The sequence below is a fragment of the Diabrotica undecimpunctata genome, chromosome 7 (assembly GCF_040954645.1).
Source record: "Diabrotica undecimpunctata isolate CICGRU chromosome 7, icDiaUnde3, whole genome shotgun sequence".
Lineage (NCBI taxonomy): Eukaryota > Metazoa > Arthropoda > Insecta > Coleoptera > Chrysomelidae > Diabrotica > Diabrotica undecimpunctata.
The window spans coordinates 96,382,738-96,397,267 of record NC_092809.1 but is presented as its reverse complement, the minus strand read 5'-3'; the positions used below and the strand labels follow the sequence as shown (position 1 = coordinate 96,397,267).

Sequence of the window (14,530 nt, the reverse complement as noted above, 5' to 3'; positions counted from 1 at the left end):
TTTTTTGCTTCTTTTATTTGGTTGCGTACTTCTCCGTTTTTCCTTTGATATGTTATTCTATTGTTAGATGTTTTATTTGTTAGCCATTTTTTATATATTTTGTTTTATTCTTGTATCATTTTTTTTACGTTTTCTGTCATCCATGGTGGTTCGTGGTGTTTTTTGTCGTTGTTCTCTGTTTCTAATACTTTATAAGCAATTTTTTTATTATCGTTTTGAGGTTGTTGTATTCTTGTTCTACATCTATATTTCTTTCCATCTCATTTAGTTCCTTTTCTAATCTAGATTAAAAAAGATGTTTAGTACTTGGTTGGAATAAAGGGTGCAATTTATATCTCTCCGTTTTGTACTGTGTAGTAGTGTTTCTCCCACTGCAGTATTGTTTAAAAGGACACAAAAGATTAGATAAAAGAAAGTAGTGATCTGTCCCACAGTTAGATCCTCTTTTTACTATGCGGTCTTGGCACTTAAATTTTGATTTCTGTCTCATTATTATATAGTCTGTGATCGACTTCTGTTGGACTGAAGGTCGTTTCCAAGTGTAATTATGACTATCTTTATGTTGGAATTGGGTATTCATGATTTTTAAACCAAAAAGTTGACAGAACTCAATTAAGCGGTCCTCTGAACCAACTATTTCTCCGTGACGTCCCACCACGTCATCGTCTATTTGAGAACCTACTCTAGCATTTAGGTCTCCTAACAGTATTATTTGCCTGGATATTTAAGCCTAAACTTGGCTAAATATCTAGGCATCACATTATCTAGCTACGAAAAGCCCGAAACTGAAGTGGAAGATCAAGTGAATAGAGCAAACAGAGCCGCCGACTGCCTAAATAAAACAATATGAAAAAACAAAAATATCGGGAAAGAAACGAAGGCAGAATTTACAAAACAGTCATCAGACCAATAATGTCATACGCAGCAGAAACAAGACCTGACATAGAAAGGACAAAAAGAATGTTAGAAACAGCAGAGATGAAAACACTTAGAAAAATTGATGGTAAGACACTATGGGACAGAGCTAGAAGTACAGATATACGACGTAGATGCAAGATGGAGAACATCAAGAACTGGGTAATAAATAGAACAGTAGAATGAAATGATCATATAAGCCGAATGACAACAAACAGAGTAGTAAAGACGGCAAGAAACGGTTTCCCAATAGGAAGACGATCAGTAGGAAGACCACGAAAACAATGGAACGACGCATTGAAAAACAGACATTGAAAAACAGAGTCATGTCTATATAAAAAGAAGAAGAAGAGCAGTCATATTTTTTGGTGACTTTTTATTTTATCACAAATGTTTGATAACTCTTCATAAAAGGAATCTTTAACTTGTTGATTTGAATCGTCTGTTGGCGCATAGACTCCAACAACTATTATTGTTTCGATGCCGTACAATGTGACAGTTATTGTTATATTGACACTTTTTGGTTTCAGAGAGCACTATGATGTACATTTTTTCTTCATCATTTCAGTTAAAATTTCCATTATCTTGTGAGTCATGCCTTAAGTGTTCCCAGTACCAATTTTCAAAGTCCTTTTCTTTGCCAGGTATCGTCGTCGTAAGGTTTCATCCATATTCCGAGGCTCCGCGTTAGAAGTTTTAGTCAAAAGAATTTTTTCCAGATGATGAGGGGCTGGCCCATCGCTTCAACTCCCAAGCTTGGAGGACCAGGATTTTCTGTTGGGGTTTCTTCCCTTAGTCGACATGTTCCAGTTTTAAGGCGCCAGAAACTCGCCTTTCACACTCTCTCCGCTGCTATATAACGCACATCCATTGAACGCCATATAGCCGGTGGTTACGCGACATATATGTCTTCGAGGACGTGAGAGTAGGATTTACTGGCAGAGCCGAGTTCTGTTTCCTGAACCTCCAACCCTTTCGTTGGGAAACTTGTGGACATTTCTCAGAGTTTTGTTGAAATATAAAAGTCGACATCTCATATTACCTCCGAGACCCATACCCAGCCTGTAACCTGAAAGAAACATTATATAAAAAAATAACATTGCATGGAACAGAAATGCTGCCACCTAATTACCTCTTCTATAGGGGTTTAAAAATTAAGATAGTTGATGGATTAAAAAAACATTAAAAAAAGAAAGAAAGAAAGAAAAAAACCTTTAATTCTTGATAAGTCTATGCCCCTTAAGAAATAAAAATAACTTGACAGCTAGAGATATAAATTAATGAACAGAAGGTCTTTTAAGAAACAGGAAATAGAGCAGAATTTGCAAATAATAATATAAATAAAGCAAACAATATAACACTAAAACGTGCCAATATTATAATATTATACAGTAGTCGCCAAATATGAAGAACCAAGGGCGCGCAATTATGATACTTCGAGCACTCCCACCGGTAGATACAAATGGTACATAGGTTACTTAGAATATTGTAAAACAGTGGCGTGCATATTTTGAGACATGAAATAAGTGGGTAATGCTATAGAGTAAAATAAAAAATCATTATTTTCAGGTAATATATTTTCAACCAAAATTACTATAATAATTTTATTTGTAAGCTTAACTTAAACCCTACTTATCTTAATCATTCATTTGGAAAAGAGAATATTTTGTAATTTAACAGAAAAGTGACTCGGCTGTTGTGTGATATTTTTATTAAAAAAATACCGAAATTATATTTTCAAGGACTATTTAGATAAACTAATATAGAGTTATATATCTTTTAGCTAAATATATTACAACACAAAACGCTGGAAATTAGGTTATTATATATATATATATATATATATATATATATATATATATATATATATATATATATATATATATATATATATAACAAGCGAGTCTTCTACAGCTGGCGCCGCTTCTCGCATCCTAATTTCCAGCGTTTTCTGTCGAAGCAATCTTCAGTTGTTAGATCTCTGGCGGTCATTGCATCGTCGACATCGTCTCTCCAGGATCGTCTTGGTCTACCTCCTTTTCTTCTAGTCGGCGGAGTCCATTCTTCTATTTTTTTTGGCCATCTATTTTCAGGCATTCTCTGAAGGTGTCCATACCAGTTAAGTATTTTGGCTTCGATTGTGTCTATTATGTCTAGATCGATTTCCATTTCTCTCCGAATATCTTCGTTTCTCACCCTATCAAGTCTAGTGAGCTAGCAACATCGTCTCCAGTAGTTCATTTCCATGGCCTTAATTTTTGATTTGTTTCTTTGGTTTATTTCCCAGAGTTCGGCGCCTTACAGCCCAATACTTTCTATTATTGTTTTATAAATTCTTCTTTTATTTTCTTTTGTTATTTTGTTATTCCATAATAGTCCGTGTAGCTGTCTGGTGGCTGATCTTGCTGGGCCAATCCTGGAGTGTATTTCTTCGCTTCTTCCTGCTTTTGATCTTATTTGGACTCCCAAGTATTTAAAATTGTCTTTTGGTTTTATAGTTCCCGTTTCGATTTGTAGGCTTTCTGGTTTTTCTCCTACAACTAAGTACTCAGTTTTTTGTATATTAATTGTAAGGCCCCATTTGGTATACTCATCTTCCAGTTTTCTAAGCATGTAGCCTACATCACTGTAGTCTTCAGCTAGAATGGCTTGGTCGTCAACGAAGTGTATCGTGTACAATCTATCATCTCCGATTGGGATGCCACATATTGCAGCACTTTCTTCTCCACACTGAGAGTGCCTCATTTAGATATATTTTGAAGAGTGTAGGTGCTATGCAGCAGCCTTGCTTTAGGCCCTTACTAACAGGAATTTCTCTAGTTAATCTATTTCCAGTTTTAATTTTTGCCGTCATATTTTTGTAGAGCTGTTGTACTGCTTGTATATTTTTTTTGCTTATTTCTTGTTTTTCCATTGCTACCCAAAGCATTGAAAGTGGTACACTATCGTATGCCTTTGTCAGATCTATAAAGACTATATGAGTTGAAAGGTTGTGGGCTAATCTTTTCTCGATAACTTGCTTTAGAGAGAATATACTGTCCATACAGGATCTGCCTGCACGAAAGCCATTCTGTTCTTCAACATCTGTCATATCTTTTTCAATTTTGTTTTTTAATATTTTTCCATACAGTCTTGAGAGTGAATTTATGACATTTAACTCCCTGTAGTTTGAACAATTCTTTCTATCTCCTTTTTTGTAGATATTGTTAATATGTGCTTTTGTCCACTTCCGGTGGTAAGTCGTGTCCATTATAGAATAAGGTGAAGACATACGCCAGTAATTCCCGTAATACTTGTGGGCTATATTTTAATAATTTAATTGGTATACCTTGTGGTCCGCATGACTTCCGATTTTTTAGAGTTTGTATTGCATTCTCGACTTCCTGTACTGTTATTTCATCGTCTTCACTGAATTCCAGTTCATATGTTGTTGTACTGATGTTCGTGAATTGAGGTCTTGTTTTAGTCAAAAGTTGTGAGTAGTGTTCGATCCAAGATCTTTCTTTTACAACACAACTTAAAAAACTAATAATCGTCTTTAAAACTATAATAACCTAAACTATTTACAAGTATTAACTTTATACTACATTAATAATATTCATATGTCTTGGTCAGAATCGTCACTGTCACTCGAATAGTCCCCGGAATTAATGACGATAGGATTAATTTCCGAATATAGATCAATTTGTATTTATTTTTCAAAATATTCATCACCTATCTTTATAACATGATTACAATGTTTTTTGCATTCTTCAATACCGATTTTGAAAAAAAAACGTCAAAAAACTGTCAAAGTGTTTAGACGCATTTCAAAGTTTCTTCTGAAGATGTAAATAGTGAATAATATTAAAATCAAAATTCTGTTCGAGTCTAATCTAAAATAGCTCGCAAAGAAGTTAATTTTAGTGGTTTAATAACTTAGTGAGAAAAGTAATTAAGTATAAAAGTGAAAGTGATTTGTATACTGAATATTGGAATAGTGAGTAGATAAAATATACTTTTTTCATCTATTTGGATTTATATATTTAAGTAAACAACTGCAATTACCTAGTTATAAGTATTATCCAATTTACATGAACTGGTATCACAACGAAAGCTGTAAAACAGCACCAGTTTTAGTCGGATTTTAAAATCCATTTAAAAGATGTCATCTTCCAGTCAGCTACCACAAAATGCATCATACTCAAAAACAGTTAGTCAACCACGTAGTATATTAATCCCAAGCAGAGATCAAGCTATTTTATTTAACACTCTAGAGAATTGTACAATTAATGACTATCTTGAAGGATTGAGTCAGCATATAGAACCGAAAAATATAATTTTCGCATCCCGTATATCAAACGGTAGAATATGCATATATCTATCATCCAAAAACCTAGTAGATAAATTCATAGCAGAAACAAAGAAGATAATAGTAAATGGAAATATACTAGAAGCGAGAAGATTAATATCTCCATCAGTCCGCTTAATTCTGTCCAATGTATGTCCAAGCATACCTTCTAACATAATAATGGACGAATTAATAAAACTAGGTTTAAATCCTCTCTCAGACATATCATATCTACGGATAGGAGCAACCAATCCTTCCTTTAGTCATATTCTAAGCTTCCGAAGACAAATTTTCGTTTCACCTTTTCCAGACAACTTTGTACTACCTGAATCTTTTATTATCGAGTTGGAACAAACATCATACCGCATATTTATAGCCCAAAACGAAAATTGTTTCAAATGCAAATTAACTGGACACCAGGCAGCTAATTGTCCAAATATTTCACCTTCTAACCATCCTCACAATGATAGTGCAATGCAAACAGAAATAAGACAAAATTCATCAATAAATCATACTCAACAAGATAATCTACAAAATACTCCCGCAATCTCAAATACCACTCCCTCCACACTTACTACGTCTTCTCAAACCACATTACAAACAGTAGCAATCCCAAATTTATCAATAAACCAAACCCAACAGTGCTCACTACAAAATACATCTATACATTTGACCACTTCTTCAGTTAACACTACAATCGCAACACCTTCATCGTCTGAGTCATCCTCTAATACCCAAAAACATAAATCAACCTTACCCGAAACAAGTTAACACTTACCTCCAAATAAAAATACACATTTGAATTCTTACGAACCCCAAGTAACTTCGAACAAAGCAACCGGAAAAAGAACCCTAGAAGATGCAATCACGCCACCCTCCGAAGAAAACTTTGAAAAACCTAAGCTTCAATTAAAGAAAAAAACCAAAACTAATGAGAAAAACTTAAGAAATGATATACCAAACATTATTGGAACCAGTTAGAGAATATGTAGAAAGGGAAAAGCAATTGTTAAGCTTCGATCAAGTAGTGGATCTATTCGAAAATATACAAGGATCAAAAGACATAATCAGCGTAACAAAATTGTACTCAGAAGACACTCATGCACTTATAAAGTTTCTATCGGAATTACATCCACACTACATCGACAGAAGAATGAAAACCAAAAGCACCAAATTAATACGAAAACTTGGCAAACACATAGGTTTTCTCTCTGCAGTGAATACTTCATTGTCAGAAGAAGATTCCGACTCATCGATAAATAATTCCTTTAAAGAATAATTACATTCACTTCTCTGCTTCAATGGAACTTAAATGGGTTTTACACCCATTTTGAAAAACTAAAACATATTATCTCTGAAACACACCCATCTATTATCTGTCTACAGGAAACAAATTTCAAAAATTCAAACCATGTATATAACTTTCGTAATTATTCATGTTTTTATAATAACAGATTAAACCAAAACATTGCCAGTGGAGGAGTAGCAATTTACGTGGATGAAAAATTCATGAGCACACAGTTACCAGTGACTTCAAATAACATTGAATTAATAACTATTGCAATAAATATACCTCAAAAGATTTATATATGTAATATGTATATCCCACCAAATCAAACTATATCCCAAGAAGATTTAACAGCTATTTTGGAACAAATTCCTTCACCTAGAATTATCGTTGGAGATCTTAACTGCCACAATCCGATGTGGGGTTCCATAAAACTCAACCCAAAAGGACGAATTATAGAAGATATTATAACATCCCAAAATCTGAATTTACTTAACGACGGAAGACCAACCAGATTCAACATACATAATGGCACATCATCGGCAATTGATATTTCTCTGTGTGACCCTGTTCTGTCCACTACGTTAACATGGGACGTTCTACCCTACTTATATGGTAGTGACCACTACCCCATTATAATTTCCTAAACGCATCAAAAAACCACAAATATCGAATCGCCTATCTCAAAATGGAATATTAAAAATGCTGATTGGACTAATTTTACCAAACAGATCGAACAGGATATTAACCAAACCAACTTTACATCATCAAATGACATTGACAAGTTTTTAAGTACATTTTTACACACCATCACAGCAGCTGCAGAGACGTATGTAAGAAAAACAAAAATTTTAAAGAAACATAAACCTCTTCCGTGGTGGACATCTGAATGCAGCCAAGCAACAAGAGCGTATAAGAAATCTTTCAATAAACTAAAGCATCATAAAACAGACGAAAACATAACGGATTACAAAAAACGAAGAGCTGAGGCAAGATACATTCTAAAAAAGAATAGAAAAGAATCCTGGAGAAAATTCATCTCATCTCTAAATACCTCTTCAAGCACAAGTACAGTTTGGAGAAACTTAAGGAAAATCTCTGGCAAAAGCCAACCATATAAGATTCCTTTTCTAGCAAAAATAACAAAATAATTAGTGATAGAAAAGAAATCGTGGATATGTTAGCAGACCAATACGAATTAAATTCCAGTGACGAAAATTACACTGATAATTTTAAAAAACATAAAATCAACGTGGAAAAAAACGTATTGGGATTAGACGGACATGAGATTCACAACCTTAACGTTCCTTTTTCCCTGATAGAACTTACTGAAGCCTTAAACTCTTCCAAAGATTCAAGCCCAGGACCAGACGGTATCCCCTTAGCATTTCTACTACATCCTACATCTACCAGACAATGGAAAAAATTTATTACTAGACCTTTATAATTTTATCTGGAGTAACCAGGTTTTCTTATCAACTTGGTCCGAAGCAATAATACTACCACTTCTTAAACCTGAGAAATCCCGGACATCACCTGAGTCATATCGACCAATATCTTTAACCAATATTATATGTAAAATGTTAGAGAAAATGGTAAATAAAAGGCTGAGATGGTATTTAGAACAACAAAAACTCCTTATTCCACAACAAAGCAGATTTAGGCAAAATAGATCTATAGATAACCTAATAGACTTAGAGTCAGGAATACATGAAGCATTTGCAAATAAGCAAGATTGTATTGTAGTTTTTTTTTGATATTAATAAAGCTTATGATACTGTCTGGCGATACAATATCATATCAAAATTGCATAATTGGAATATCAGAGGCAATATGTTAAAATTTATTACCAATTTTCTTCATTCTCGCAGCTTCATAGTTCGATCAGACAACGTTAACTCAGATAAAAAAGTTCAAGAGAACGGAGTACCACAAGGATCAGTTATAAGCTCAACCCTTTTTCTAATAGCCATAAACGACATACTTCAACAATGCTCACCGATTGTTAAAGGAAGGTTATACGCTGATGACTTAGTTTTATTCGCCAAAGGAAAAAACTCTACATCTATTCAAAAACATTTACAACAAACAATTAATCAGTTAGAATCATGGTCTAGGACTATCGGATTACAATTTTCACCAACAAAAACTAAATGTATTTTATTTACACGAAAAAATAACACTTTAACTCCACATCTAAAGCTATATAATCAAACCCTTAGTTTCACAAATAATATCAGATTTTTAGATATGATTTTCGACCAAAAGCTCACCTGGAAAAAACATACAGAAGAACTTAAAAAATCATGCCAAGCAGGACTAAATGTTATGAAAACTATTTCCAGCAAAAACTGGGGAGCAGATCAAAATACACTATTACATGTATATAAATCTTTAATTAGATCCAAACTCGACTATGGTGCGATAGTTTATTCATCAAGTAAAATATCAGTATTGAAAACATTAGAAACTGTTCAAAACACAGCTCTACGAATAGCTACAGGTGCATTTCGAACGACACCAGTTGAAAGTTTACAATGCTTAACAGGAGAACCACCACTAAGTTTACGATGTAAATACCTTTCTCTCTCATATGCTTCTAAAATAGCTAGCAATAAAGAACACCCTACTTATACCAATACGTTCACAGATCGATTTCAAGACACTTTCTCTACAACAAGACTAGATCCACCATTTTACGCTGACCTACATCTTAAATTTCCTGAAATTCTCCCAACAAATTTCCCAGCTTTTCCACCTTGGTTAATACCAATTCCCAAGATTAATACTAACCTTAGTATATATAAAAAACGTGAGACTATAACAGACCTGATCAAACAATCATTCTTAACAGAAATGGAAACTTATAAAAATCACTATAAGATATACACTGACGCATCCAGATCTTCAGACGGTGTTGGTGCAGCAATCCTTATACCCAATACATCCTTAAAATTTAAATTCAAGCCCATTACTTCGTCATATACTGCGGAGTTGTTTGCAATATTACAAGCACTTATCCACATAAAAGAGTCGAAACAGTCCCCGTCTCTCATAATAACCGATTCACTAAGCTCACTTTACACTATCAAACGTTTATATACCAATAATCCAATTGCCTCACATATCAAATCAGAAATAGAGATTCTAAATAATAATAAGATCACTGTTGACTTCATGTTTGTTCCATCACATTCAGGTATACAAGGAAATGAAGAAGCAGATGAACTAGCACGCTTAGCATCCTTCAGCCAGGACTCCATTCTTAATAATGAGGTTTCTTCAGATGACTTTAAGTCAGAAATAAAACATAAAGTGTTAAGTGCGTGGCAAAATAAGTGGAGTGCATAACAAAATAAACTCAAGGAAATCAAACAATTAGTGAAACCGTGGCTCCAACCAACAGCGAATAGACAGGACCAAGTGAGAATAACACGTTTGCGACTAGGACACAGTAACTTTACACATAAACACCTCTTTACGCGAACTGTGCCGCCAATGTGTGAAAATTGTCAAGTAACACTCTCCGTGAAGCATATACTAACTCAGTGCAAAACATATGAAGCAGCAAGAAAGAAGAACACTATACCAAATAATATAAAGGAAGCCCTAGGAAAAAACATGAACATTAAAAACACAATAAGTTATCTTAAAGATTCAGGACTGTATCAATTATTGTAATTTTTTCTAACTTTACCTGTATTATATATTTAGGTCGCTAATAACCCTGGTGGTTACAGCGTAAATAAATAAAAAAAAATAGTTATAATTGGAGACAGAACCAGGGAAATTATCCACAGGAGACGAGAAATAGGGAAGCTTACAGAGAAGGGAATCCAAGATATAATAGGGGGGAAAATAAGGAGAGAAGACAGGTGAATGTAGTTAGAACAGAGGAGAATAGGGGGGAAGCAAGTGTTGATGCAGAAGGGAGAAATTTATTTAGACCGTTCCTATGTGCTTAATATTGTCTACTTATCAAAGTATGAATATCCAAGGGAGTTTATTAGAGATACTGGGGAATTAAATAAAAATAATAACACTAATACTTTACCCTGGGAAATCAGTAATACAGGGGACATTCAAGAAGTAATGAAGAAGGTGAACCAAAATTTAATAAGAAATGCTAATCGTTATGTAAATAGAATCAATAAGAAGAGAAAGAAAAGAGTTACTTTTGAAAAAGGGGAGAAGGTATTTATCAGGTCACTACAGGTGCCTAAAAGGGATGAAAATCTGTGTGGAAAATTACTTTTGCCATTTGAAGGACCTTATGTCATTAGTACTGAACATGGGGTAAACAGTTATGAACTAAGACATCCAGAAACTAATAAAATTAGAGGGATATTTAATATAGAGGGAATTTATAAGTATTTTGAATAAACATACAAGGGTAGGCAATATTATGACACGAATTTGGTATTATAAGATATAAGTTTTGTAAATAGAAGGATAATTAATAAATAAGCATATCTTGAGATAAATTTGATAATTAAATAATTTATTAGGAACAGATGTACAGAATAATGATGAATTTATATAAACAAAAAAGGTTGATTTATTTTCAAGTAGATTTATAGGAGTTACAAGTATAAATAAATGAGCAAAGTACTATGGACAAATCGATATTTTGTAGAAATTGGGAAATAGGGAATATTATAATGATAAATAGTATATGCGGAAATAAGATGAAAAATAAAATTATAAGAAATATTGAAATATGAAATATAGAGAGTTATATGTAGAGATGATGAAATGAATATTATATGCGGATATAAAAAGAATAAATAATAATGCGGCAATGAATGAAGATACTGAAATAGTATATGAAATAGTATATAGGGGAACAATTATAAGAATTTCTACGAAAATAGTACAAGAAATAAATAGTACAGGAAAAGAAGTAAAGAAATTGGGAAAGTACTTGGAAATTTGATTCTGAAGTTGATATAATTAGTGAAAGATTTGTAGATTTTGTTTGGAGAATTCTGTATTTGTCATAGAGTAAATTATAAAAAAAAATATTCAAGAGATATGCTTATTAATAAAAGTCAGTTTATTGTTATGTTAATATTAATAAAATATTTAAGTTTACCGGTAAGAATTTAGATTTAGTAAGTGCTGATAGTTAGCACTGAACAAAATCCAAATTGGGGGGAAGTTGAAATGATTTCAATATGTTAAAAAGGATACAACTTAAATGGATTTTTATATGAGTTTGTTGTTCATGAATTTCATAAAGCCATCACAATGTGGGTTCGACTCTGAAATAAAAGAGAGAAAAAGATTAGTAAATTGTTAAATAAATTAATTTTGACTTACCTGGTATAGTGTTAATAATTTCTGAATAGTATAGTTGCCTAGTGTATAGGTGAATCGTCTAAACCTTAAAAAGAACAAAAAAAGAAGAATTCTTAAAAAATATTTAAACATAGAAATTTTGAAAACGTCAGAAAATAAACTGTCAAGCAAGTCTATGGGAGCTAAATTAATAGGGGTTTTGTTAAATAAGAAATTACAATGATGTGGAGATGAAAAGAATAAATTGTATTAGCATTGTAATAGAATAAGTTTTATATCTGAACAATTTTTTTATAAATTCCCAAATTAGATGTGATTAAAGTGATTATGAGAAATTAATGTGGATTGACAAATGTGTTAGAACAGGACAGTTTTATGGTTTAAAAAAAAAATAGAAGACGAAAAGAAAAAAGAACGTTGGTTGCTGTTAGCAACGAATAATAGATTTGGGGGAGGCCGACAAGAAATTTTGAAAGGCCGACAAGGAGAGTCCTGAAATTGTGGAATAGGTCGGGAGTGTTTTTTTAACTCGTCTAAAGAGAATTTTAGTTTTTCCACAGTTTCCACAGCAGAGATATCCAGAATTTGTTCCAGAGAGTAAGAGAAACAATTTAACTTATAAATTATTATTGGAGTACAGAAATGTCATTTAAATTGAGAAAATTAAAATTCATGAATTAACATAATTGCGATAGGCCTTAAAAAAATTGAAAATATTAATGATCATTAAATTAAAAATAGAATAGTACGTACCTTAACTTCCGAAGAGAGGATTGATATTCCAGTTTCACCAATTATTTTGCGAGTAGTTAGTTTTCTTTAAATAAATCAGAACTGTTTTAAAGTAAGGTTGGATAATAATTTTGGGGATCATTTGAAATTTTGATTATATTTGAATGCAAGTTAAAAGTCAGCGGAATAAAGTGTTCATTTTCTTTTCTTTATAGTTCATTTAAACACTTTATAAAGTTGCAATATTTATTTAGTTTTTAGGTACTTGTATAGAGTCTCCACATTTTGTAATAAATTTTTATTGTCACGACTCTAAACCACATTAAGATTTATACGATTCCTATTTTTGTAAATTTTTAAAGGCAACCCAAGTTGCAGACGAATTTTATTGTTTATATTAAATTTGTTCAATATTAATAAATAACGTGCTTCATTTGGGTTAATTTATCAAAGGTCTAAAGTAAATTTTGGTTTAATTTCTTTTTGAACTCTACCAGGAGACTACAGAGTCGACGTCACACAGTGACAGATTGCTTAGAACACATAATTGAGCTAGCTGAGGTATATATTAAATTAAACAACGAACCACAGATTTTAAAAATTACAACATTTATTATAAATAAAAATAAAATTAATAAAATACAACTTTTTCAATATATATATATATATATATATATATATATATATATATATATATATATATATATATATATAAATATATATGTAGGGTGTTAGGTATTAACTTCTCTCTTAGCCAATTCTCGTAATTTACCGAATTTGTTTCAAAACTATTTGTGAACTATTACAAGCCTTTGGCCTTTAGAAAAAACAGAACATAAACCTTTTGTGGAATCGTCCGTTTTATTTTTCGAGAAAGTATGTTCGCTGTATATATATGTCTCATCTAAATAAACGATTGGTCTATTTTGCCTTCTGAAATATTTTATCTGTCTCAAATATTCTACTTTACTTTATTTTACTTTATGAAGTTTACCGTTTGATATCTTCTAAAGTAACCTCTTCTTTTTTTTTTGTTTTATCAAAATATTTAAATATTATTTCACGACTTATCCTGATACCACGGATCTACACTTTTTATTTTCCACGATGGCAGACATTATGCAAATCACCAGTCACTTTGCAAAAACAGACACAAAAACAAACAATTACATCTGTACATGTACAATCGTTACTGCCAAGTAGTTACGCTACTGACAGTAAGCCAGAATAAGGTTTAAAGTGTAAGTGGGCGTGGCGACTTTTACGTTTTACTGGTTCTTCTGATTTGGCGTCCACTGTAGACGATTAAATGAAAAATTTAAAAAGATAGTTTAGAAACTAAAGAACTAAAGAAAACCACTGTATACACATATTAAGAAAAGGAATATTACCTATATACATATATGACATGACCCATGTATTCACGAATTATTTGACGTAGAAGCAATCTTATCTCCGTCCGTAAATGTGGCGCCCAGACTATCAACTATTTGTGTATATTTGAAGAATTTATTGGTTGGTGAGCATACAATAATAAGTAAAAACCTACCGTGTTGCTATAATTTCAAAACGGTACTTCAAACCTGTCCCTTTATCTTATATTTTTTATTTCGTATTCACTTTGTGAATTCACTAAATTTATTGAATACCATCACAAATATTTTTATTTGTTTACCCAATCGTTCGTAGATATTCTATTATATTTTTATGATATTATAAGCAACACATCTATTATTTAATTTTTAGAGAAAACGGCACTGAAGCTACATTTATTAAGAACTTCTTTAGTAAATGTTCCCATTACGAAGAATTATGTCAACATTATGAACCAGCTACTACGACAATACGTTATGACTAATTTATATCATGTTGTGCTTAAAAAATAAAATAAAATATATATTTTTCGTCTAATTTATTTTTAAAAACATTTTTACATTTAAATGGATCATTGTGTTATTATATCA

At 32.1% G+C, this 14,530-nt stretch overlaps 1 protein-coding gene across 1 annotated transcript in view; it reads left to right on the top strand.

Moving 5' to 3' along the window:
- The window catches only part of LOC140446878 (uncharacterized), a 32,927-nt gene extending 18,487 nt beyond the window's left edge, over positions 1–14,440 (top strand). Inside the window, exon 4 of the mRNA XM_072539456.1 lies at positions 14,313–14,440. Coding sequence (XP_072395557.1) covers positions 14,313–14,424 — 112 coding nt within the window. The 3' untranslated portion in view covers positions 14,425–14,440. The remainder of the gene's footprint in view (positions 1–14,312) is intronic.
- The last annotated feature ends 90 nt before the right edge of the window (positions 14,441–14,530 follow it).